A 27,926-nucleotide genomic window follows, 5' to 3' on the forward strand; every position below is an offset into this window, starting at 1 on the left:
TAAACTGTTTCCTGTTTTCCACTCACCTGACTGGAGCCGCCAATCAACTCGGGTTGCAACTCTGGAATCCTGTCGATGAATTCTTGTTGCAAAAATTCATCAGGAATCTGAAAGATTTTAAATTAAGTATTATAACAAACGTCCACGGTGCTATTAAGTGAACTTAGCTGATACCAGATGATAAAAGTTTACTTGAGAAAAAACACATGAGTGTAAATATAGCCCTGGTGAAACTGAACTGAACAGACAAGTGAACACATAAAAATTACGTGAGGTAATGTGAAATCAAGTAATAATTTCATGAACTTACTTGAGCATCCGGGGTGCAGTTGATACGGTTGGAGCCCCCTTGCTGTGAGCCAGGGGGACTATTTGCAGACGATGACGTCACGGCTGACGTCGAACCTGCATGACGTAGTCTGGCCAAACGCAATCGGTTTTGCTGAGATGCACTGCTGTTACTAGGGGGACGAGGGGTGACCGGTCCGTTGCTAGGAGCCGTTGGGTTACGTTGGGACAGGCTGTTGTTCTGGGGCTGGTACATGTTGCCAAGTGGTTGGTTGTGATTGGCTGACGAGTTGACGTGGTTATGCACGGCTTGCCTCATGTTCACTTGCGCCATCTGCTGGTTGTATGCCTGGTACGAGTCCGGACAATTGTCGTAGTTGGAATAATGCTGACTCATGCTGTTGCAAGCCATATTTTGCTGAATCATCGCAGTTTGTTGCATCATCATGTGACTGTTTACTTGTGCATTATTGTACATGACGTCTGGGTTCATTTGCGCATGCGCGTTGTTGTATTGTCTTTGGGGCTGCCCACTGTTGATGTGGTGCCCTCTCATTGGTTGGTTCATTGGATGAGATGAGTTTTGGAATGATCGCGGTGTGTTCATTGACGCGTATCCACCTTGCGGCATTGTGCATGGATGAGTGACGTCATTGTTGCCGTTGGGTGACATCACGTTACCTAAAAACCGAGGTTCGCTGATAAAACCAAAAATAAAGTACAGACAACAAGACATGTGTAAGATAGAATACATTTATCGACGACCAAAAATAGAAATTTGAAACTGAACTCAAAATTGTAATAAAAAAATTGCTTGTACTGAGCAAACGTCTGACCGCACAAACTGTCTGCCAGAAGGTGCACACTGACTTCTACAAATGACTAACTTACTAATTTATTCGGTTTCAACTAGCAACTTACATCTATTTACAAACATTTATTCACTTACATTTATTTACAAACACGTATTTCGCACTAGAAGCAGAGCATCGTCAATAATAGACACCAACGAATCTCTCCAAAGCGAAAACCACTTCCGCATTGTAATTAAAAAAACAGTGAAGTGTCATACTACATTTTAATCTTACAAAACGTAATAAGATAATGAGATGTCAATATCGTCATAATAAACTTCGACTCCACTTGAAGACGACGCCTATCTTAGAGTTTATATCTCGGCTGTGGAGTCGGACGAAAAACGACTCCGACTCATGGGTATACAGTATAACCAGCCGACACCGAGTCAGGACACGCCAAAATCCCTCCGATTTCACAGCCTTGTTTTGTTTACATATCCACAAACTTTTCTTGCTTAGAGATACAATCACATATAAATAACCAGTAGATTACCGTAAGGCGGTTGGTTTTTAATCATGTCTTCCATTCCTGGCTGAGTGCCTGCCCTCATGTCGGCGTTTAAGTTATCCATTAATATGTGCTCGTTAACCCCACCGTGCGGTTGGTAATGTTGTTGATGACAATACGGTTGATGGGGGGCTTGAGGTTGATGTAAAGCCATGTTACTTCCACTCATTTGATAACTACTCTCGTTGCTGAAGTAGTTTCCATTACTTTCCGCGCCTCCATGTTGCTACATACAATTATCAGTTAGTAAGTAGTCAACGTAACTGACAGAACAAGTACGAAATGTTTGCTCATCTTTTGCATCAAAAACACATTCCCATTATAAATATGATAAAGGAGTCTCTCAATTTCAATTATGCAATTGAACTAGTTTCGCTTTTAGCAGCATGATCGTTGCTATTTCACAATTACTTCACAAACAGGTCGTTAAAATCTACATTGTGAAGTAATTTCACTTATATTTGCCCTTCTCGGTATGAAATTTTAGACTCATGCTAAAATGGGTTTCTATACAGATGGCCTTGAGTGAATATTATTCATATTGTCATTACAACTGTATAACAATTATATCATTGCATTTCATGTGATCACTTTCACCATTCACTTATATCAAAATAAAGAATAGTCTCGGTGGCTCTGATTGTTGTCGACTGTTTGGAAAGTAAGTTGACCATAAATTACTTTCCAGCAAAAACATTGTTATGTCACACACCTGAGTGTTTGGATTCCTGGGAACACAATGATTTGTTTGCTCTTGGCTACTGCTCCTTCCTCTGATCCCTGGAAGTGGGGTCATGTTATTCCAACTGTTGTGCCGCTGGACGCTCGGGAGTTTGTTTGGATCCATCTGGAAAACGAATAGCGAATGATCACAATTGGATCATTGCTAAATTAACAATGATGCTTCTAACCTCTCCAAACGCTACATGTAGTTAGTTCAGTCTTGCACATTCACGATCATGTCAAACTCTGCAAGGTCTTCATATCTTTTCTGGTGTATTGGCATGCACTCATGCTGTATAACGCCTGTTGCAGCTATTACTTTATTTTTCGTCCCGGAATAGTTAATAATAAAAAATATGATGAAATAAAAAATTAGTCACACAAAGGTGCACCATTTTTCACCTGCGAGACTTTCCTCACTGGATCACTGGCCCTTCTTGTGGTGTGGCCCTGCATGTCAGCCGGCTGAGGAGTTCGAATCGATCTCGTGTACGCCCCTTCGCTCCGTCGCCTCACAGTTTGATCGGGTGGGTGAGGTGGCCCCATTTGCGCTTGAGGGGAATGGAAAGTCCCCGAGTGAGGGTGCCCTATACCCTGACTGCTAGGAACGCGGTAGCGGTCATCCTCGTTATGCCTGAGAGAAGATATCGATAAGAACATCAATTTAACTCATTGAGTAATGAAGAGACAGAATTAAACTTGATTCTATTAGGAAAATGAAAATGCATCAAACAGCTTCGAGGAACTTTTATGTCCTTGTGGATGACCATTGAATTCATCGCTAAACTTTCACTTTGATTTTGTGCATTCAGAAAGGTAGACAGGTGAGAAAATGTATGTTCTTGGGTGTAATATAAAAATACATGAAATTCACTACCTACAGCAATGCACTGGGGCGTTGTTTCATGGCGCTCAAAATCCTAGCTACACAGCCGTGTGTATAGGTTGCCATGGCCATGACCACACCACCTTGAAAACTGTGAGCCCTGGTTGGAAACAAAATAAAGCAAACACCTACTCCTGTCTTTCAACTTACCATCGTGACATTTGACCTTTCGAGTACGACTCTCCACTAATTGGTGTTGGAGGAGGACGCCCCGTTAGTTCATTGAATGTAGACCTGAGCCTATGTAGCTCGTATGAGTCTATTTCAGGAGCGTTTGAGTTAGAAGCAGAGTGCCTGGGGCCTGCAAATCAAGCTGGTAAATAAACATCTAACTTTTTTGTGTAATTTTTGTAAATCACTTTTTTTAAGTTTGTACCAAAGCAAGATCGAACATTTTAAACAAATTTAGTTTTAGAAACGCGCAAATAAATATAATTGAAGATATACAGAAAGCCTAATATAAGATGTAGCCAACTTGTAAGAGGTAATGTGCTACAGAATTCAATAAAAAGCACGAAGCTGCTTAGCTTTGGCAGCTAGCTTAATCATAAACGTTTGCAACAAAGCCAGCTACCGTGGGGTGTTATCACTTTCGTCATTGGTAGCAATTAGAGTCAGTTCGGATATCAATAAATTTTACTATTTGGATAACGAATATACCCGGACATTGACATTTTAGCTAACCGGCTAACCAGATAATAAACGATAATCAGACTACCACCCTTCCGAAATTCACATAAATAGTGGCTTACAAAATCATGTAACTATCATGCAGTTCATTGTGAATGTGTCTACACACGACATGTAAATGAAAAAATCGGATATTGGATAGTCCAACCCTAGTGAAAATGTAAAAAAAAAACTCACATTAAACTCATAGCAGCCGCCAGTCGTACCTGTCACTGCTGAGTTCGAGCTTGATCTTCTCGAGGAATCCAGTGATATTGGGTCATACGATCCGGCGACATTGATTCCCATGTTAGACATCTTCAAGAATATTCAAACATGCGCATCAGTAAGTGAATAAAGATTTATGCATATCAGTTTGTATCCTCTGTGGATCCTTCTCTTGTATCATGGGCCAATCCCATAGATGTTTGCTGGTACACCCCTTCATTTTTTTAATCTTAATGCGCATCAGTATGTTGGCTATTTACAATATCGTAAAAATTTACATTTGCAACAAACATTGAATACAAACCTGGCTGTTTCTACGGCTGCCTTGTGACGTCATCGACGACTTTCTGCTGACGTCACTCACTGTTCCGCTGTCCCTCCTGTCCTGGTTGATGAGCGCCATCTGGCGACGGCCGGTCATCGAGCCAGTGTTGATGGAAGGATTGCTCTTCATCGGGATCAACTTGCTTTTTATGGATGATGAAACCTCCGTGGTTCCTCCTCCAATTATTCCTAAACAAGGGCAGTTGGACACATGAAAATGGACACACATGAATTTGTTCATTGAATTTTTTACCTGTTTCTGCAAAAATTTCTAAAAGTGATGTGTATACTTAGAAGATTTTGTGGTCTTTCACAACTGTTCCAGTGTTAACGGTTTACGTATGCTATGTAAAGCTTGATGTAAAGCTTTAAATATCTTGCCTTGCTTGTTGAGCCTTTCATTTATCATATTGCTTCCTTCCACGGTTCGAGAAGGGTAATCTCCCATTATGCGATCAGAAGGCGCGCCACCTATCGACAGGGTAGCCATCTTTTTACTAAAGTGCCGGGGGACCAAAGAGGTTTTGATGTGGGCGCGTCTTCTTGCTTGAACACCAACTCCACCAGAAGTGGAATCTAGAAAACACAATTCGTTCGTTGAAATTCAAAACGAAATGACAATCAAAGGGGCATTAGCTCACACCGCATTTGGAAACTTTCCCGATGGGCCACTTGACTGTGGACCGGTGAGGCCGCCCTGTATTAAAAGACACTTGATGTTTTACAGATTTTGGCACTTTCAACAAAAATATTCAAATGATGGCCATGATGATCGAACAGTTGTAACTGTAGCCATTGTAGTTTACTAAAGTGGTGTCCACTTTTATTTCTAAGTTCTCTGACTGATTTACTTTGCTGATCTGCCCTTGATGGTAACTTATGTAATTCTGATTTGTAAACTGATCACTTTTTGTATCGAAGAGCCTTTTGGCATCAGAGCAATCTTCTCACACAAGTCTTGGTACATTGCTAAGGGTTCAAAATTAGTATTTTCTTTATAACTAGTGTACTTCAATAATTCGAAAAAAAACATACTACCGGTCCGGTACTTTAAAATCTTGTTACCCTATAGATAGTATAGAACAACTATAATAACATCAAGTACCTGGGAGGGGATTTTCATCGACTACAATGTCTCCATCACTGTCCCCTTCATTGGCCCCAACATTGACGTCAACACCGGAGTCGTTGTTTTGTGACGTCATGTGGGGCGAATGGTGTGGGGTGACGTCAGACCCGGAGGTGTACGATGATTGGTTGCTTTTAGGATTCATATTGCTGGGAGGGTTCTGTGAGGATACAAATGAAAATGAAACAAGTGAGTTACTCACAAACTCAGTCCAAGATATGATCAACTCACAAAACGATTTCATGCATTTTGTATGCGATTGTTTACGCAGTAATTTTACAAAGTTTACGATATACTGCATAATCCTTATTACATCTAGCTTTGGAGTTATTTTGATATGTTGATAACTATTGCTGCTGTTAATGACCGAGAAAAGCGAAAGCGTCACAGCGGAAAGACTGGGCTATGCTGACAATTGGCGATGGTATCCAGGCTCTTGCCAGGATGTGATGAATGATGACGATTTGATTCTCCGGAATCGAGTTGACCGACTTTCATCAACCCCGGGGGGCCCGGAGCTTTTAACCGCTATAAGTGTTATGACAAACTCTACGATTCAGCAACTTTGCGTTGTGCATCTTGTTGCAGCAAGCTTGACTTTGGCAACCCTTCATATGGTAGTCCAAGAATTACCCTGTGCCTGGGTGCGACAACAACAAACAAGCTTATAACTGAAACATCATTGATACTGTAAGTTTCAAATTTATCCGAAATTCTCCCAGGAGTCACCCACATAGAGGTCCATAAGTTTTGAACTGAACATTATTGCTGAGTGCTCACATTTACAACACGTTTACAGTTTTATAAAACCACTAATGAAATGTTTGGCTAACAGACGGTTGTCAACTATCTGTTTATATGATTTACAAAACTGTTTAATCCCTTCAATGCATGTAATAACTTGCCATGTCATTAGAGGCTGGGCCATTTGGACGAGTAGTAGGCTGACAATTTTGCTTCGAATTTCCGTTTTCTAGTTTTCGCTTTTCTTTCTCGACGCCGGCTTCCTTTATGGACAAAATGTATGAATTAGATCTCGTTTTTTGTTTTGAAACATTTGAAGAATTTATTATTAAAACTATTTTTCAAATCTTTTTCTGCAAATTTGTGCTTTTTATGTTGATTCAGCGTCTGCAAACATAGAATCAATGTAAAAGAGGACTGTTTTTCTACCGCTTCCCACAGTAATGGCTTTGCTTCCAATCACCTGTTTCACATTCACTTCTGACTTCTTCTCCTCTCTTTCCCTGTTCGCTTTCATTCTCTTTGTGACGTGGGCTTCCGGGCCATGCACAGTCTTGACGTGTTTACGTAAAGAGCTGGGATCAGTATACCTCTTCGTGCAGTCTGCGATCTTGCAAGCGTATGGTTTCTGTAAAAGTTGCATAATGTTTTTGGTGTTTTATGAAAAGGTTCCTTCTTTTTGAAAAGAACGCACGCTCAACCAAAATAACTTGCTTTCTAATTTAAAACATAATTTTGTCAGTCTTGGTGCCTCGAGTGAAGTTTTTAAGTTTTCTATCAATGCAGTTTCTCATCAATTTTGCAAGACCAAAGATTAACTGCTCTCCAGTATTTTCCTGGAGCAGTAAAGAAACATCGACAACTGCAGTATAAAGGAGTGAAAGCGCATAGCAAAGGTTTTCAACATTTAACTCTAGTTTACGATTTGCCGACTGTTCAAGGATAAATTCACGTCATTGGCTTTTTTCAGACAAGATTTTAAGTTGTATTATCAAGTCTGCCTTTTCTTCTTTTCAGTAAATGTACCCCTTGATGAATCAAAATTACCCCAAAGGATAAATTTATCTCCGGTTGAAAACCTTTGGGTAAGACCCTCGACCGGTACCAGGGGCTTAAATGAAGAAAAAAATGGAATCACTGATTTTGTTATTACCTCGTTGGAATGAGTTCGGTTTTGATGCTTGGCCCTATCTGAAGCGTTGCTGAAGGCTTTATTACAAGAAGGGTACTCGCAAACATACGGCTTTTCTCCAGTGTGAGAACGAAGATGTGTTTTCAGGTTTTCCAATCGAGAATAAGCTTTTGAGCAACCTTTGAACTGCAGAAAGAAAAACAAACAAGATTTTGTTTAGTTATAAGTTAGTGGTAAAGCTGTGATCAATAGTCAAAGCATATTTTTGTACCAACTTTTTTTTAAAACCTGTCTGGAGTCATATTGTCACAGAAAACAACTTTCAACCTTTTTAACGTTTTTCTGAATGTCATGAAAAATTGTTCTTCCGTCTTTAGTTGCATACAAGAAGTGATCTCAAAGTAAGCTGCAAGCCAGTATGTTGCTGGTATTGAAAAACAACAAAAATCTCTAAAATAGTTGGTTCGCGGTCTCTTGACAGGTCTGTTGCTCTTTTCTCTTCCACACATCTTTATTATAGAGTATCATAGACACTTGTGACGTTACAAAGAATAAAGTTAATCTTACGTTGCATTTATGCGGTTTTTCTCCTGTGTGCCTCCTCATGTGAACAACGAGCATGTATTGTGCCTTGAAAGGACGCTGGTCTCTGGCACAGTTTTTCCACCGGCACACGAACTCTTTCTTGTCCCCATGTATGTGATCGTTGTTGATGTGCTATGGGTGGAGAAAATTATGTAAAATGTTTAGTAAAACAAAAGTTAAGCAATGGTCATCGAAAGACCGAGATCCAAGCAAGAATCTTACCTGGAGGCATTTGCAGCAATTATCCAGGGCATACAAAAGTAAAGGCAAAGCATCAACTTGTTTTATAGCTTCACTTACGTTTCACGAATGACGCACTATGATAATGTGCATCTTCAGAGCGAATACATCCCTTGTTTTCAGTGTTTAAATTTATTGTACATTATTTCGCTTCAAGTCAGTGTTTCTCAAATTGTGTGCCGCGAGAGATTCTCAGGAGTAACGCGAAACTTTTTTCTAATTTTAGAAAAGAAGTCATTTGCATTACAAATTGGTATGCAGGCAAGGATGCGATCTTTGAGTGCGTACTATCTATTAGATAACTGATAAAATTGTTGTGTCTCCCTTGCCGATGTAGTAAGGGTGATTGTCACGGTATAACTTTATTGGATTGTTATGTAATAATGTATTTTTGAACAAGATGTCCACCTTTCACCATGTTGACTCACCCCCAAAGTTAAGCTTACAGGAAAGCAATAAATTGTATTTACTATTTAGTATGATTAATATGAAATAATGATAAGCTTTTTTATAAATGGTTGTTCCCATTATAGCAGTATACATTATATCTTCTTACATGGACCAATTGTTCTTGTGTGTCAAACTCCAACGAGCAATTCTCCCAATCACAATTTGTTTCATATACAACGTCATTATCGTCATTGGTAACCTGTGATGCGGGGGAAATCCCTAAAAATAACAAGATTATGACAATCAGCTGAAGGTTGATGCTCGACATCCATCCGATGAAATAACTCAACGTGATTTTATTTAAAAGCACAAATTAAAATGAATACACACAGTTATTTTAAGCCAAGCCGCAAGCAAAAATCACTATTCTTGTCAGTGCTTTTAAAGCGATAGACAAGCACAAATACTGTTAATGATTATGAGGGATAAGGAATAAAAAAACTTTATTATCATCGAAATATAAACAGCAATACCCAGATCAAATTTCACTATACAGTAGATCTAGTTTAGATCCCTTATCCAACCTACTCACCAATGTTGTTGTTGGTGTTCAAGTTCACAGAAGGACTAACTGGCTCTGCACCCATTCTATTGGAATTCTGTGAAATTAAACTCGTTTCTATAAATTCGTGACATTTCTACGATAGATGTGAGAATTTGGTACTAAAATACCTGAGAGGTGGCAGTAATACATGCAAAATAAATGTGCCGATACTGTCTAACATTAAATCATATACTTTTATCAGTAGTTATTCTATTTATTAGGCATTACTATACGACAACTTTTTAGATGTTTTTATAACAAAGTTAACGTGCACTTGATCTAGTAACAGTTGTTATTAAAATAGCCACTAAATGTAAAGTAAGTTAGACGACCTACCTTGTTATCATTTCTGCTCTGAGGCAGTAAATGGGAAGGGTTTTGTGGGTTCTTTCCGGGAGGGTGAAGGCCCATGTGGGACGGAAAGTTCATCGAAGAATTACCCATTGGGTGGAAAGGATTGATCATCCCAGGTGGGGTTTTGTCCATAGCGGCAGCTAAATGATTGGTGGGAAGCCCATTTCCGGTGTGACCCGGAAATGACATTTGTCGCGAAAGAAACTGCAAATGCTGCGGTGACGTCATCATAGAAGTGTTGTATCCGGAAAGATAGCCAGTTGGACTGAAACCGAAAAGATAGAAAAGTGTTTTAAACAAAAGAAAACATAATTATCAATTCCGTGCTCGCTAAACACAAAAGACACTCCTAAGCCTTAAGATCAGAGAGCAATAAATGGACAAATAAACATAAGGCAAAAAAGCAAAAGGGTAAATTGGCTAAATAGACGATAGGTGGAAATTAGATTCTTAGTCTAATTCTTCGTTGGCTAATGACGATTCCCTAAACTATTTAATCAGTTCTCACCTCAGAAATGCACCTTGCATGTAGCATGGGATGTGGTAGCAATAATTAGAACAAAAACTCATCTGCTGGTTTAAACATTGAAACAGATTTGATTGTGAAACTAAAACTTTCTTCGTTGAATTTACCTGATGCTTCCAGCAGCCAAATGACCGTAGCTTCCACAACTCGCTACAGATGAACTTCTGGACCTGTTGAGTCCTCCGAACGGGAGCAAAGAGTTTGGTGATGTTCTTATCATTGTTGTGATGTCTAAGTTGTCAGAAAACGCGGGAGATATCGACAATGGACGTTTTCTAGCTCTGGATCTGCAATCAATCAATAACTTATTTGTCAGTAACAGGAGCATTGTAAAAGGTAAAGGGGGTCCCATACTTGATTCAAGTGTCGGGTATGAGAAGATAAGGTTCTCATTGTACTAAGCCTTCGGCACTAAGGAAAGGGAAAATTGGCTAAATAGGAGAGTAGGGTGGCCAGTTCCTTTCTCTCGGCCGCCTTTACTTCAGCAACTACGCCCACCTAATTTGTTACACCTTGGGTAGAGGTGAGCGGTGTTTTCAACAACCAGCTGAAGCCAGGAGTCGAACCAGGTTTGCATAATTGGAAAGCCAACGCCTTATCCGTTGCACCATCCCACCGCATAGTACATGTTTGAAATATGCAAGTATATATACACAATGCATAATGCACATTGCAAAAGTTTAACAAGTTGGTAGCCACTTTAACAAGTCGAAATTCTGCCACTGCGAATGACTACAATGCAACCGCCAACCAATCAGAACATGTTATAAGAGGCTACCGTCCAATTGTGACCCTTCTAGCACTCATCCAGAGAGTTAATGCTTGTTTTGAACTTTATTTGGTAATTACAGAAAAAAAAAAAGCAATAGCAGTGGTGGGAATCGAACCCGCGTCAATGAAATGACTACTTCTAGCCCTAACCCTAACCCCTAAGCCAACCAGCTCACAAAAAATCCATCACTTCGTCGTCGTCGTGTGAGCGTCTGGGGCCGAGGGTCTATCCTTTTACCACCCCAGATTCACGATGTTCCCGGACTACACTGGAAGGCTGCTAGAGAGCAGCCAGTCTTTGGTTTCATCATCCATGACACGCAGACCTTCCACTCCGTTAGGTGGCTTGAAGATGGAGCAGTCATTGATGATGTGGTCTGCGGTCTGTTCCTCGGCACCACATTCACAGGAGGAGGAAGAAGCCATTCCCCATTGGTGCATGGTTGAGCGGAAAATCCCGACGCCCGTGCGGAGACGGTTAAGGCGCATCCATGCCTGTCTTGGTAGTGTTAGACCGATGGGGCGTGTGTCGGCGTCGGGGATGAACGAAGAGAGTCTGGTGGCGGTTGACTTCCATTCAGAACTCCATTTATGGTCCGCCCAAGTAGCCGCAGAGATGTCTTGTACATCAGCTTCGTTGATAAGAAGTTGAGCGGCTGCCACGAATAAGTGTCTTGATTTCAGTCGACAGGGGTACTCGTTTGGGAGAGCAGAGATCTTGTGGTGGAGAAGGTGGTTAAGCTCCAGTGCCCGTCGACCGAGGGACAGAGTGGCTTCTTCGCGACGAAGCTCAGCGGGTTGGATGCCAGCGAGGATGAGGAGATTGTCCAATGGTGTGGAACGCAGGCATCCGGTCACTGTGCGCAGGGCGCTGTTTATGGCAGTGTCAATGTTATGGCAGTGAGCACTGCGGCACCAGACAGGTGCACAGTACTCTGCTGAAGAGTAGACAAGGGCTAAGGCTGCTATACGCAAAGTGTCAGTCCTCGCCCCCCAGCTAGAGCCTGCCAGGCGCTTGAGTAGCGCAACGCCGGATGTGAGTTTCTTGCGCAGTGACACCAAATGGTGGCGGTATGTGAGCGATCTGTCCAGTGTCACCCCAAGATATCTTGGTTCGGGGCAGAAGGACAGAGATTTTCCGTTGTTCTGGACGTGTAGCTTCCGATCAGCTTCCCGATTATGGAGGTGGAAAGCTGCTGCCACAGTTTTGGTTTCGCTGAGTTTCAGTCGCCAGTTCTGGAGATAGGCTGAGAGAGTTTTCATGTCCTGGCTCAAGGTGTCTTCTAAATTTTCCCACGACTTTGCGGAGAGGAGAATAGCCAGGTCGTCCGCATAAGCATATTTTGCGGAGACCGTAGTTGGCAGGTCGTGGGTGTAGATGTTGAAAAGAAGTGGAGCCAGGACCGATCCCTGTGGGACGCCGTTTTTCAGGCGTCTCAGTCTGCTTCGCCGTAAGCTACCGGTGGTGAGGGTAAAGCTTCGATTCCTGACAAGTTCCATAATCATATGAACCACATGTCGGTCAGGAAGCAGGCGAAGCAGCTTGCAAGTAAGGCCGCGATGCCATACGGTGTCATAGATGTAAGATCTAGAAAAACAGCGCCGGCCTTCTTTTTTGCCTCAAGGCAATTCTCGATGTCTTGGGTTAACAGTGTGACCTGATCTACGGTGGATTTTCCGCGCCGAAACCCAGCTTGCTCTTTTGGAAGGAGCGAGTCGATGATTGGGTTGACGCATGCGTAGATCAGTCTTTCGAGGATCTTGAAAGGAACACAGAGGAGGGATATTGGACGATAACTCCTTGGGTCCTCTGGTGGCTTGTGAGGCTTAGGGATCGCAACTACTAAAGCTCTTCTCCAGATTTTTGGGATTGTGAGGTGGTGCAGGCAGGAAGAGAGGAATCTACGTATCCAGGACTTTAGGGCATGGCCAGCATGGAGCACAAGCTCAGGGCAGATCTTATCGGGCCCTGGAGACTTGTGTGGTTTCACTAGGCGGAGGGCGGTGGCGAATTCCTCTGGGGTGAAGTCTCCAGAGATTGCTTCCTCTTGTGGTGTTTCCACTCGCCAAAGGGCAGATACTTCCTTGGCAACAAGACGGGATGCCTTGCGGTCCTTTGTCTTGTAGACCCCGTTCTGCACTAGCTGGGAAGCGATGGCATTAGCAGAAACGGGGCACTGACGAGCGGAGTTTGCTGAGCGCCCAGTGAGGTTGTTGACGATGCTCCATGCTTTGCGGCTTGAGTGTGAGAAGTCGATGGTTTGGACAGCTTCGTTCCATCGCTCAAGCTTCTTTGTGTCCAGCCGCTCAAGTAGTCTGGTGGCGGCGGTGTTAGAAGCAGCGCCACTTGTGGCGCTTAAGTAGGAGCGATAGAGAGCTTCACACTCAGAGTCCCAGCATGGTGTATAGCTGGTTCGATGGCCACGTGGTATTGTGGCCTTTGCCGCAGTTATTATGGCATTGCAGAAGTCCTGGTATGCCTCGTCTGAGTTGCATGTTTCAGGTGATGGTAACTTTGCAGCAGACTCATTGGTCAGGAGGCTGTATTGATTCCAATCGGATTTTTTGAAGTTCCATCGCTTCACCGGTGAACTCGGGACAGGAGCCACAAGTTTTGGGGCGATGATGAGGGACGGCCGGTGTTGGGACCGCGGGAACTTCTCAAGCACACGTCTGTCTGGAAGAGAACTGTCGACACTCGCGAAGGCCAAGTCAGGGTTTGTCCCTGTTCCCCAGCGGCCGGAGTGGAAACTGGCTGGTTCCTTTGGGTTGAATAGGAGGGCAAGATGGTTTGTAGAGGCCCAGTCAGCCAGCAATTCTCCGTCGCTGTTTGTGTTGTTGTAGCCCCAGTCAATGTGCTGGCAGTTGGTCGCCAGTGTAGAGACTGGGGGAGGGGAACGTTGGAAGGGATGATGGCAACATTCGCGAGGGTGGGGGCTTGTAGATGTTGACGATGTTGTAGTCTGAGATACATATGCACACCCACTCAATCTCGGCATCAGTTGGAGATTGATCGACAAACGTCCACTTCAGGCTCTCACGCACACACGTGGCAATGTCGTGCTTCCTGCTTAAGGTAGACCCGGCTAGCGTGTAGTTGGGAATAGCTAGCCTATCTGCAGAGGTGCAGTGGGTCTCCTGGAGGAGGATGACGAGTGCCTGGTTGGTATGGGCAAGCTGCTCCACAACTTTGGTCTTGCTTGTTGTGTAGCCTTCTATGTTGAGCTGCAGAATGGTGGGGCGTCTAAACTTATCAATTGCTCCTTGCAGCTGTGCCGTCCGGGTGGAGGCTATTTGTTGACAAATTTCGTTTCTCATCTAGTTGAAGGCAGATGGTACTCACAGGATGGGGCACGAGGAGCCATTTGTCGTCCATCCATCACTTAATTTGCTTTCTATCATCTTCTTTTCGCCATTTTTTACGTCACTTAAACCGTAGCTTATGATTGGTTGGCGGTTTCATTCTAGTCAAGTTTAGTGGCAGAATTTCGACTTGTTAAAGTGGCTACCAAACAAGTTCCCGTACCGACAGGGATTTTCACGTCATCATTGTTCCAACAAACAACGATGATGACATTTCAAGACAATCTGTGGTGAAGCTTTCGTGTGACGGGTAATGTGAAATATAAAAGTTTTAAAATATTAAAAATCCGTTTGCTGACCTGCATAGAGGGCTTGGAAAGCGACCCATTTCGTCTGGTTTGTCGAGTGAGGAGGCGAGCAACCGTTGCTGCTGCTGCATTAACTGGTAATACGCTAGAGGGCTCAATCCTTGCGTGGGAAAACCACCCGGAAGTGAAGTCATGTGACCTTGGGAACCAGGAAGGGAAGGTGCTAAATTAGACGAAGCTCCGTAAAATGGATTGTTCATCTTCTCTAAGTCTGAAACCAGAAACAGATTGTTGATTGATTAAAAAAGCTCAAATGTACACATCGAACAAACGTATGAATATATTTGGCGACGTTTTGTATCGCCAGCACAAAATGTTTATATGAACAGCATATGAAGAACATCAGTCAGTTGGTTACTTGAAAACGGCTAACATGAGTATGGCCGAAAACGTTTGTATATGGACAAAATGTTTTGGTCCATACGACTATGATGTTATACGCTTGGGCAAAATTGTTTTACGTCTTCATCAACTATTCAAACCATTATTTGGATGAAAACTTGGCAGATCGTAGGGAAAATGTGCTCACACGTTATCCTTAAAAACAATCCTCTTATTATCGCGTGTCGCATGCGGTTATTTTGTGACGTTTTGTTCTTGATAAACTTAAAAACTTTCGTAAACGTAAAACTTCCATGCCTTGAGTGGAATGTCTTGGGCTCAGGTTCCTCGCTTGTGACAGCATCGACATGGTTGGTGAAGTGAAGCCGCCCATGTAGAACTCCAAATTGTTTTGGTTGAATGGATTTAACCCTCCTATCCCTGACATGGGATCGGGAGAGATAGGAATCATTGGAATATCAGATAAAATGGGACTTCCACCTAAGCCTTGGCCCCTAAAAATTCAAACACAAAGTTTTTAACTCATTCTGACCTGGACTGCACCAATGAAAATCTCACAATCATGCTCATGATCACATGATACTCATGTTCGTGATCAGCTAATTTGATCATATAGTCAGGAGATGTGGTCTCGTCATCAAATGATTTGCCAAGTTGAACTTTTTGTTTAATAAGACTACAATGAAAATTTTATGGAGTCTTAAAAAGTGACGAAAATCGACACAAGATAAGAAAAAACACGAAACAATTAACAATCATAAATAAACGGACTTTTGAAGTACTGTAGAATCACTGCAACAGTGTAGGCTACGGCGATATGTTAAAAATAAAAAAAAATCATCAGATTCCGTCAGCACTACGTATTTAAACTTAAAGATGTAAGATTGAAACTGAAAACTTTTGCCAAACAAATTTCATGGCTGACAAACTACACTCCATCCAGCCGGTAATGTGGGTGGTACAAATGTAATCAGAGCTGGCCTTGATTATAGGAATCACCTGTTTAAGTGGAAGGTTGGGCGAATGGCAATTATAAGTGAAATTAGCCGGTGTATGGGCCACAGTGAATGTAGCGCACCACAAAATTCCGACATGGCAGGTTGGCTAGTTGTTGGCAGAAGTGTATGAAGCTGAACAATTACTAATGTTCTACCATGTGGTTCCCATTGGTTGAATAACAAATTCCAAAGACGAAAAATCAACGAGGCAGAACGTTGAAGGGACAGAGTATTTCGCTAACCACTGACCAGTTGTATTTGCGGGTAGCCTACTAAATCTATCCATTTCTTGTGATATGTTTTTTTCAGATAATGGATTGTCAGTCCAGCTTAGCGCAACAAATGGCAATTCCGAAAACAGCGTTTGTTTAAAACTTTTTGTTTGTGGCATACTCTTGTACTTGGGATGATAAGAGCAACGTAGCCCACCTGTTCAACATGGATAGCGTTCAGTGATTATTAACTGAAATAATCTTTTGAAGCGTTTTAAAGCTCTTTTAAACTTAGATGCTGTAGCATCATCATGACATAGTACTCACGTCAGCATGGGCATATAACGTGGGTCAAAGGGATGTCTCCCGTCACGAAACTGAGGATCTCCGGAAAAGTGAGACCCCAATGCTTGGGGGATGAGTTTGTCTGTCCCTGTGAATACAAATAGTCATCAAGACTCTAAGTCAAGAAAGTGCTCAAATAAATCTAGGTCACAAATTCTAAATTTCCTGTTTTGTTTGTACATAATCTTTTTTTAAATCAAATATAGTAATTACTATCTGAAGCCTTTACAAATTGTTTCACCTAACGGATCATCAGAAGGTCTTATTCAAAAAGATTCTATTTGAATAAGACCTTCTGATGATCCGTTAGGTGAAACAATTTTTAAAGGCTTCAAATAGTAATAACTATATTTGATTTAATTTGCTCTGCTTTGCCTTTTTGCTTAGCATTGAGCACTTTTTGTAGTATTGATAGTTTTCATTGTTTTAATCTTTTTTTAGATTTTATTTACTATTTTTTGTGAATTAATCCATATCAAACAATTTTCTTTGTTTTATTCCAATATATTTTTCAAAGTAAAAGAGTCTGTTTGGTAAAAAAAATGTGCGACCACATCTTCATACATCATACACCACAACAACGCACGGTGGGATCAAAAGGCCTCATGAAACATGATATCGCTAATATGATAGAAAGTGCCATATATCTTTATAACTAGACAACCTCAGTGCTTATGTTTCCCACAGATTGTCGTAGAAAATTTTTCTTGAGCTAAGTTACACTTTAGAAATTGAATTTTGAATTCGTCAATAACATGTTTGCCCATGTCAAAATGATGTAATAGTCGGGTATTGTGATCTCACCGTGATAATTTTCCCGCTTCACTGCACACGCAACCGGCAACTGCAGGCAATGATCGATGATGAAGAACATTAGACAAGTAAAAAACTTTCTTAGTGTTGTACTTGTTACGTCATTAGACGTCGAATTTGCGTTGAAAAGACACAATTACATGCGAGAATCTCTTGACAGCAATTACCAATAATTCGATTCCAGTCTGATGGTTTCTGCTGAGAATTGGGAAAAAATGTCTGAGAGGAGATACCAAGATACCAACCCACACAGCAAACCAGTCGTTTTTTAACGTTGAATCCATATAAAAATCGATTGATTTGCTGTTTGGGAAATCATGCTTTGAAGAAAAATTACGGAATGAGATTGTCACGACAGTGGTTCAAAGCCTAAACACGTTCTCAATTTTTCAAAGAAGCTTTCTCAGTCCAAGAACCCTCCCACCAATCAGCAAAGATCCCGGAGCCACTTACCTTGTTGGGATGTCCCGAACAAAAAGGTTTGTGATGCGGACGTGTGGGCTTGAGTGGTCGGATCGGCAGGCTTCAAAAACTCCCCATCTTTTGATTTACCTGGTGGACAAAACAAGGTTGTTGAGAATCTGAGATCCACATTTGAGTCTGCAAATTCGTCCTTCTTACATTGATTACATGTCAGTCTACGTTGAATTAATGCAAAAAAGACTGGTTTAATGGTTGGAATACTCTAGGTCAGTGCACTGTTCTGACTTTGTAATCTTTAGATTAGAACGAGACTCGCACTTTGCGTTTAAACACATTGTAACATGGAGCAGGACACACATGACTTGTGCTGTAGTTACTGAACAAAGCCTATTGACAGATCGCAATAGACAGCAATTTACTTTTCTGCTTCTGAAGTGGAGTCTTCTCAAATCCAGGATCGTTTTCAGTGGTGGTGGACGTCGCTTGTTCTTCTTTAATTTTGCCTGTCAACGTAACATAGTCAAAGTGTGAGTGGTGGTCGCTTTTGAGAAACTTATTTTTCTCTGCACCCAGAGCAGGTCACAGATGTATTGGAAACGTGCTGCTGAAGAGAATAATTAATCAACCCGTTTCCAAACAATTGAAATCAAGGAGATTACCAAGTTATTAACTGAAAAACAAACAATCTTCTTTCAAACATCAACTGACCTAGTGGTGTGCCACAGCTTGGGGGCCTTGGCTCGTTAACTGTGCCTCCTTTGCGTCCTTTGCTGGAAGCGTTTTGCACCTGAAGACGTTTCTCATCATCTTCTGGAAAAGAAACAAACAAAATTATTGAAAGAAACTTGCTACAAAGTCTACTACCAGTAAAATAGAAATATTGACTATTGAGCCATCACGAAACCTTTTTCAGAATTGGAATATGCAACAGCTTTGAATTTGTACCAGGTATATTTTAAACTTGAAAAATAAGTTACACTTGCATGTAGGAATAATTTCCTGCTCTGAAGCATTTTAAACCACTTACCAAAATTGAAGCATTTTACATTACAAACTATGTTGTGCACAACCGAATGGTAGCTGGTTAAAAAAGAAACTAACACTATTGCATCAAATTCGTCATTGATCAAGCTTCGAGAGTCCATCCATGTTGATTGCTTCAGCATACAGTTATAGATGCAACACAATAAACAACAGCAGCACCCCCTCATAACTATTGCTTTTAGTGCACTATCTCAGTTTAGGTCGGTGAGGTCCACATGTGCCAACGATCGGAATAGACGGGTGGTGAAGTGGTTGGATGAAAACCGTTGAGTCGATTAATTATTGAATGCAGGCTCGAAAATTGACTTTTTCCCCGAATACTTATCGAAAACCTGCACCATGCTTGGATCGGACTACCTATCTTCACTCCTATTCATACCATATACAAGTCAACTAAAGAGACAAAACACAATTTTTACAGAACATATAATCTTTGTTGTTCAGTCGTTTTAAGTAATTAGCGTTGTCTGTGATTCCACTCTGACATCATTTTCTGCTACGCTGAAGACCTTCCAGAATCTCAACAATGACGTCATAATAACGTAAACAAAGCCTCTCGCGGTCATAGCCCCAAGACAAAGACGATTGAAACGGAAAAAGAACAGTCAATGTCTGTCACCTTAAAGTCTGCAAGTTTTACGTTGGAATTGTGAATATTTAAATAAATTAAGACATCTTGCAGCACTTGTGAAGCTGATAAACGAAGTTAACTTTCTGAGCGGATGTAGCAAGTTATCAAAGCCTCGATCAATAAACTAAACCCGACTTAACATTGATTAGAGGTTACACACCATATAACAACGTTCATAACAGTTATGACTGCATTGGAGGGCCGGCCAAATTGTTTTGGAGTTCAGACGAAGTTGTTGCCAAAAAGTAACCAGTCAGAAAAGCAATTCTTTTTTCCTTGATTCAATGTCTGGATACGTTGAATCAATGTAAAGTAATACTGGTTTTCTGGATGGATCATAGGGTGCTCAAGTCCGATATCTGATCTCAAACGCAGCAAACACCCCCAAGAGAATCAACAAATCTGCAACTAACTGTACTCGTTTTCAGAGGAGATAAATCAAGAAAATCAAGCAGTTAGTGAAATGTCGAAATATTTCAAATACAAACCAAATTTAGGAGCAAAATGGTTGGAACGCCTGGTTAATCTAATCAAAAAATAAAGAGCCCAAAATGTAGATACTAAGCTCATGTTCAGCAAACAAACATTTCGAAAACTATTAGCCTACTGTCTTCATCTTCAGTGCTATAAATGAATATGAAGACAGTATAGTTTTCGAAATGTTTGATTGCTGAACATGAGTTTAATATCTACATTTTTGGCTTAATATTTTTTGATTAGACAAAACAAAATTCTTCATTAAGAAATTTAATTTGAAACACAACGCAGACATGACAAGACATTATTCTTCGTGGCAAAATATGAGTGCATCTAACAACGCTACTGAAGCACTGTTCTGCGTAGGTTAGTGTAGCAAGCTTTAGCCACATCAGCAGAAATCACAAACACGAAAATCTTGGAATGCAACTCTACGGCAACCGATATTTATATCAGCAGGTAAGCTAGAAAGAAACCCTTTCCAAATTTTCTCAAAAAAGATAATGTTTACTTGGATTATGAAAATTCACGCACTACAAACCAACTTTCACATGCAACAGAGCGTGTATTTCTAAACGTAGCCTGATGGTGTGCCTCATTTCTCTCTCACCAACTACCATTGTGCCATGTGATGACGTCTGTTGAACAAACAGGCATTGAGAAACTATGTATGACGTCACAGCAATACCATTTATCAATCAACAATCGATCACAGCACAAATTGTGATCTCCATGGTGGTGCGTATCTTTGAGATAGTCACCATACAGAGGAGAGGTACAAACTACAAAAGAAGAGACCAGTGTAATAATTTATCACTCATCGGTTTTTCATTGGGAAATTATATGACCTTCCAAATAAAAAGTCACACAACTATTCAAATTATTTCGTTTAGCAATAATAATAGTGTGGTTTTATATAACGCTGCATCCATCCTTTGCATATTCTCAGCGAATAATTTTCATTTTACGGTTTGATCTATCTACAAAATTTCTTTTCTGCTATTTAAACAACTTACAAGTTCCTTTTAGCCGTTGGAAACAAAACTAACGTGACAGATAACTTACATTCTATCAGCTTTATATAGCAAATATGTGTTTAAAAATAAGCAACTACAGCAAGAGCAAAATTGACACAAAAATTTCATTTTATCCCTTTGAGACTAGCTTTGGAATTTCTCCAAATTTAATTTTGTAATCCATCAAGCAATTCAGGGAGCATAACCAACCGGGCGAAACCACAAAACCGCAGCGTGACTTGGCAAACATCGGATTATTTCTGGGGTTTGGAAGAGAGTATTAAGTTCTCTCTAGTAAATAACTAAAGGAACCATGGCCTTGTTCATATGAATGGGAAAAATTTTTAATTAAATTTGAGTATTTTTAATTCAATTGTCATCAACAAAACAAGCTATCATGATTTCCGTCACTCTGGAGCTGTTTGCAGTAGTTAAAACGCATTTAAAATGGGCTCCCAAGCTACAATCTGGAATTTGGAAGTAAATGACAACAAGGGGAGGCAATGGGGGCCGTTTACACGTTGCCCTTCCTGCCCCTCTGGCAGTTAAGTTACCAGTTAATTGAGGTGTCGACTAAATAAAAGTCGTTAGCTTGAATATTTAACGTTTGGTTTCATTATTTAAGATGAGCATGTACGTTTCAAACAATCCATGTCCAACATAATGGAAACTAAAAACACAAGATTTCATTGGAAAGTGAGTTACGGGTTAAGTTCGAGAGACTGTCTTTAATCATCTTGTTGATTTTGTAAATATTTTTATACAACTCTACGAACCAGATGGCCGATTTCAACAGGTGATAAATTACAGTTTTGTTCCAGTTCGTAATAGCTATCTTGCTTAACAAAGAATAAAATCCATGCAGTTATGCACAGATTCTTATCTAAAGGCTGAGGCTGTTCAAGTGAAGATCTACCACAGCTGCAGAGCAGATCTTATCAATGCGCTAATACACGACGGTCTGCGGAAGACAAAATACGAAGACCATGTAGCTGGTCAAAATCATCAAACTTCTTTTTATTTAGAGATTTCAACTACATTACTTTCCGTCAAATCACCATAAAACTAATATAAGAGAAGTACTTTGTTGTGTGATATGAAACTTGGTCAGAAAAATGTGTTCAGAAAAAAAGGTCGGCTTAAGTATACGATTATAACCTATCAACATACCAATCTAAACGAAAAGAAATGAGTTATAAAATACACACCTACAACCTACCATCAAAAAGAATACAAAGTCAACTTGAGTGTCAAAAATAATTAGAAGCGAAATTCTGCAAACTACACAACATTAAAGTCTCCACCGCAAAAAGGCAATCACACAAAATCAAAATTGCTGTGCAGCATGAAACTCGCGGTAGGCACTTTAACATTACCCACTGGTCGAAGAGGTACGCAATCATGCGTGACATGTTCAATCAATATTTGTGTTTTAGTCACAATTTCGACTTGTTAAAGTGGCTACCATGATCCTTCTTGCACTCAGTTCAGTTGCAAAAGAAAAAATAATATTAGCAGAGGGTGGGAATCGAACCCACGAAATCGAAATTACTATACTCCTCTGCCCTAACCATTAGGCAACGGTGGTTGTGGTGAAGCATTCAGTTAAATTTCTTTGTATCAAAATTTTTGATCAGAATATCACGTCACGAGTCACATGACTGAAATCAGCTGAATCGCGAATGAACATGTCACGCATGATTGCGTACCTCTTCGACCAGTGGGTAAATGTTAAAGTGCCTACCGAAACTCGCGTATCAGAATAAAAGCGTTCCCAGTGCAGATTCTCATCCACAGATCCTGTATCTCAAAGGCTTCAATCAACCAGCACATGAGCTGGCACATTCTCGATCAGTAAATTAGTCCTTTTTTACATTCGACAACGTCTGTAGACATTGAATCAATGTTAAAAAGAACTCGTCGTCGTCTGAGCTTCTGGGGCCGAGGGTCTATCCTTTTACCACCCCAGATTCACGATGTTCCCGGACTACACTGGAAGGCTGCTAGAGAGCAGCCAGTCTTTAGTTTCATCATCCATGACGCGCAGACCTTCCACTCCGTTAGGTGGCTTGAAGATGGTACAGTCATTGATGATGTGGTCTGCGGTCTGTTCCTCGGCACCACATTCACAGGAGGAGGAAGAAGCCATTCCCCATTGGTGCATGGTTGAGCGGAAAAGCCCGACGCCCGCACGGAGACGGCCGAGGCGCACCCATGCCTGTCTCTGTAGTGTCAGGCCGATGGGGCGTGTGTCGGCGTCGGGGATGAATGAATGGAGTCTGGTGGTGCTTGACCTCCATTCAGAATGCCATTTATGGTCCGCCCAAGTAGCCGCAGAGATGTCTTGTTCGTCAGCCTTGTTGATCAGAAGCCGAGCGGCTGGCACGAATGGGTGTCTTGATTTCAGTCGGCGGGGGTGCCCGTTTGGGAAGGCAGAGATCTTGTGGTGGAGAAGATGATTAGGCTCCAGTGCCCGTCGACCGAGGGACAGAGTGGCTTCTTCGCGACGAAGCTCAGCAGGTTGGATGCCAGCGAGAATGGGGAGATTGTCCAATGGTGTGGGACGCAGGCATCCGGTCACTGTGCGCAGGGCGCTGTTTATGGCAGTGTCGATGTTGTGGCAGCGAGCACCGCGGCACCAGACAGGTGCACAGCACTCCGCTGAAGAGCAGACAAGGGCCAAGGCCGCTATTTGCAAAGTGTCAGCCCTCGTCCCCCAGCTAGACGACGACGAAAAAGAACTGATTTGCTAACTGGGATGTTATCGTGCTACTATCACTAGAGGTGGAGCAAATTAGAAGCAACGCCTGATAGTTTTCTTTTACATGAGTGAATCGGATACGGCCATAGACAGACAACAGCACAAAATTTTCGACTGATTTTAATGTCGAAAAATTGTCACACAGCAAAACAAAAAAATCAAACCTTGGGATGTCAAGCAAAAATCCGATGAGAAAACGCCACGTTGCAATTTCTCACTTTAAACCACTTATCCCTTCAACTGTGCATTGCAAGCAAATTTCTTAAAGTAAGAGAAAGATCTTCAAGATCCAAACAGCCAAGAATTGAAATCGAACCCGATAGCAATCTCAGTCGGACATGCTTGATTAAGTTACGGTGGAGTGATGACAGAGCGACACTTGTATACCGTCCGGTCTGCAGACGTTGAATCAATGTAAAAATGAAGGACTTTGCTCTCTGCGATCACGCGTTCACTAAGAAAGCGAAAATTTATGCGATTTATACGCAACAACAATGTGGGGTACGAATCTATGAACAACGTTTGGTACGCGGGCAACGTCGACAGAATCCAATCAAAATCTGTGTCTAACCTGGCGTTGAAAAGGGGTAATATAGTGCATGGCGTCGGTGATAGACAAGCTCTTAAGTTTCTAGTCCAAGTAATGGTCCAAGGTAAAGGATAGATGACCACGCAGGGTATGCCATTACCGCAATGTTTTGGGTTGCAACAGCCGAGAAGATGGCTTCGGAAAGTGGTTTCCTAATTCCAGACCACAATCTGGCTACAGATTCAATATTCTTGTGAGTGACTTGAAGTTGAGACATTGAGTCAAAACCTAAAAATCTTGAATTTGGTTGGATTCAGTCACACGGTCTACTCTACAGTAACATTAAGCAGCAATAGGAGAACAAATTAATTGAATTGCCAACATCAACAGAAACAGCCCAGCTGCTGACAAACGTTTCCAATTTTACATCGATTCAATATCTGTCAATGTTGAACGAATGTGTTAAGAGTTTGCAAGCGACGCACAATACTTTGTTATTTTTATAGCGAGTCTGGTTCATGACGGTAAAATCCGTCGTTGTTGCATTGATTCAAGGTCTGCAGACGTTAACTTAATGTAAAAACGACGGACTTTAAGACTCTTCGTGTTTCACTGTAGCCTTTCAATCAAAGTTAAACAAGGCTCAATAAGATCAGATCATTGCTTACTTTCGATTATGACAACTCAATCAAAACATGAAAGATTATAACAGGGGCGGATCCAGGCTGTAGCCATAGAGGGGGGGGGTCATTTCAACAAAGGATAATAATGTGCCGGTCTATATACTTTGCAAAACAAATAAAGTTACTTTTCTGTGTTTTAGAGGGGGAGAGCGACCGCCCCAATTGCTCCCCCCCTGGATCCGCTATTAGATGGTAATATGCTCAAAGCTGGGTTGGCATACAATATATCTTCCTCTTGCACTGTCAGTTTTAACCTAAATAAATAACTTCGTATTTTCTGTTTATTTCGAATACATTATTTTATTATTTTCGAATTGGTATAATGGGCTGCAACCAGCCTTGTGTTTTCTAGAAAAGAAATTTGTTTTGTAGTGTGAACAACTAAAGTATTTCCTTGGTATCTGTATTGTTGAAATGTACCGTGTACCGATAATTACGTCACAAATACTGCTTTATCAGACGCCGCGGCAACTGAAGACAAACTGGATATGCTAGTTAGCGTAGGCTACGTAATCTCATACACAATCTACGACTGTTAGTGATACACACAATTGTGTAGCGTGTTGTACCCAAACTCTTACGCTACTTGCCGTCATCTGTGCTCTACTATAGGTACGTTGTAACCATGGTGACCATAACTACAGTATAATAAAGAACAATGCAAACAACAAATGTAACTAAACATGAACATTTGTCATATTTAGTTGCCTCGATAACAATTTAATATCTTTGCGAAAAGAAAAATCTTCAAAGTTGGAAATCAGGAAAAGCTTTGAATCTAACACGTAGTAGCCTCTTAGTTTAGCCCAATTGGAAGGCAAAACTGGAATTTTTATCCAATAATTGGAAAAAGTTACATCTGTAGGCTACGTACTAACAAAAATCCTTGGAGATCTCTGGAAAGTATTCAACAAACTCCCAACTCTGTTAAAACAACAAAGCATAAACTATCTGAGACTCTCGGATGAATAAAAAAGATGAAAAAAGAGAGACAGAAAACAAAAATAAATATACAATACATATATACATCAAAAAATCATTGTTTGATAGGAGGAAACTCTCAGGATGAATCGCTTTGAAGCTGAAGCGTCAAGTCCGGTGCTTGGAAGAGAAGAATTAGAGCTCGTTTCTTTACCCACGGAATCATTGCGTGGGACGCTCAGAAAAACAAAGCCTGAATCTACTTTGAATATGTGACAAGGAAGTGAGGCGTAGATACTGTACTGGGTTTAGCTAAACGAGATAACCACTGATCCCTATATTTTCATCAGTGCCTGAGCTTCCCTAGCCTGAGCAACGAGTATCTAAAAACGCAGTATGATATACAGCTAATTTCATTTCACAATTTCCGTTTCGAGAAAACGTTTTTCCAACACAACACAATGTAAATAAACAAACTGTCAACAAACCAAAGCATTCTTGTCAAATTCTACCTGATGATGTTTTTGCGTTGCAGTGTAGTTCCAATATCAAGTCCGTCAGTTCGTCAGTCGCGCACGCATCCATTGCATGCTTTATGACGTCATTTGGCCTTCATGCACGCCGCAAGACACATCAGGCCTCTTGCTATTTCATTTGCATTCTAATCACAGTTCCATAATGCTTACAACTACTTCGCTTTTATAGCAAAACTCATTTTCAGAACACCTGGCTTTGTAAAGAAAGTGGAGTGATCATTTTCCAGTGTTGCCAGTTGCAACGATAAAAACAAGCTCGCACAAATTGTTCATATTAATTCTCTTTTAAATTGTTAAGATTATAAAAATTATTCTGAATTATTTAGTAATCTTGTATTTCAACTTAACTCCATACACTTGCATTGAGTAATAATTTCTACTCGAATTTTAAAATGTCCGGCTGCCGGTTTTAAAACAAAATAAAGTAGAAATTGCTTAATTTGTCACCTCAAGAAGATTGGAAAAAGTGACGAATTAGGCGAACTGACGAATTATGCAAACGGGTCAAAACTACTGTACACCAAAACGGGACAGACGAAAGTGTGACGAATAAGGCAAACTGACGAATTAAACAAGTTCTACTGTAGTACTGTAGTTAAACTGTAGTGCTGTAGTTAAACTGTAGTACTGTAGTTGTAGTACTGTAGTACAGTAGTAGTTGTAGTACTGTAAGTTGTACTGTAGTTAAACAAGTGCTACTGTATGTTCTTTGACACGAGGTAACGGTGTCATTTCCTTTGTTGAAGTCAATTACTTGGGCACAGTACAGTTAATTTTCTACAAAACATACAAAATAAAAACCTCGTTTAATAAACTAAATCACAGAGGTAAAGTTGTATTTTATGCGCTTTGTCGGGGTCGCAGGCCCCTTGTTTAATGTCGCGGAAACGCCCAAACACGCCGGTTTTGCAACCAATAATAGGCATGACCTGATCTACATAGAATCGTGTTATTTTTTAAGTAATACCATGTGAAATCAGGGGAATGTATCTTCCTTCAAAGCCACTAAGTTTTTTGCACGAAGAGTAGAACCCAAGAAATTTTAAAGTCCTACGCACGAAACCGCCCTACAACCACTGCACTTAAACATGAGACTCCGGCATCTGTTGGAAGACTATGAATTGCAAAAAACATCGGAAATCTGTTTGGACAACGCTGGTTTCATTACACAGAAAGATAACACTAAAACTTTCTCTGAAACGAAAGCTTAAAAATCGCCCACGAAGGAACAAAAGTATTATACACTGAAAGTATAAACACTGAAAGCCTAATGAGACAGAAAGAATGCAAATAGGCGAATTAATACTTGCTGAAGCCATCATTAGTCCTTAGTTTGTCACAGCCATGTAATACTGTGGCATTTTAAGCTAAAAATAAGCCAAAGCAAGATCCACTTCAAAAACTAAGCCGATCTTTATTGCAACACGTTTGCTGGTTTTATAGTTTGTATTGTAAATATAAACACAAAACCGTCCAAAAGTAGCTGGACTTTTGTCCATCAAAAACATATCAGCCGAGGCTATACATACTGCTTCATGACTGATTGCTAACAAAGATTGCAGCAAA

At 40.9% G+C, this 27,926-nt stretch overlaps 1 protein-coding gene across 1 annotated transcript in view; it reads right to left on the bottom strand.

The window, feature by feature from the left end:
* Positions 1–27,926, bottom strand: part of LOC145777328 (transcriptional activator GLI3-like) — a 45,079-nt gene that overhangs the window by 3,423 nt on the left and 13,730 nt on the right. The window contains exons 3-26 of the mRNA XM_082588685.1: positions 18,471–18,572; positions 18,182–18,265; positions 17,793–17,891; positions 16,509–16,614; positions 15,269–15,465; positions 14,621–14,840; positions 10,295–10,474; positions 9,644–9,926; positions 9,296–9,362; positions 8,870–8,982; positions 8,056–8,205; positions 7,510–7,674; positions 6,820–6,984; positions 6,518–6,619; positions 5,589–5,772; positions 4,855–5,059; positions 4,464–4,662; positions 4,159–4,249; positions 3,413–3,563; positions 2,779–3,010; positions 2,366–2,500; positions 1,639–1,879; positions 311–969; positions 27–107 (exon numbers count right to left, since the gene is read on the bottom strand). Of these exons, the coding sequence (XP_082444811.1) occupies positions 27–107; positions 311–969; positions 1,639–1,879; positions 2,366–2,500; positions 2,779–3,010; positions 3,413–3,563; positions 4,159–4,249; positions 4,464–4,662; positions 4,855–5,059; positions 5,589–5,772; positions 6,518–6,619; positions 6,820–6,984; positions 7,510–7,674; positions 8,056–8,205; positions 8,870–8,982; positions 9,296–9,362; positions 9,644–9,926; positions 10,295–10,474; positions 14,621–14,840; positions 15,269–15,465; positions 16,509–16,614; positions 17,793–17,891; positions 18,182–18,265; positions 18,471–18,572 (4,211 nt within the window). The remainder of the gene's footprint in view (positions 1–26; positions 108–310; positions 970–1,638; positions 1,880–2,365; positions 2,501–2,778; positions 3,011–3,412; positions 3,564–4,158; positions 4,250–4,463; positions 4,663–4,854; positions 5,060–5,588; positions 5,773–6,517; positions 6,620–6,819; positions 6,985–7,509; positions 7,675–8,055; positions 8,206–8,869; positions 8,983–9,295; positions 9,363–9,643; positions 9,927–10,294; positions 10,475–14,620; positions 14,841–15,268; positions 15,466–16,508; positions 16,615–17,792; positions 17,892–18,181; positions 18,266–18,470; positions 18,573–27,926) is intronic.

This window comes from Aplidium turbinatum, chromosome 9, assembly GCF_918807975.1.
Source record: "Aplidium turbinatum chromosome 9, kaAplTurb1.1, whole genome shotgun sequence".
Classification (NCBI taxonomy): domain Eukaryota; kingdom Metazoa; phylum Chordata; class Ascidiacea; order Aplousobranchia; family Polyclinidae; genus Aplidium; species Aplidium turbinatum.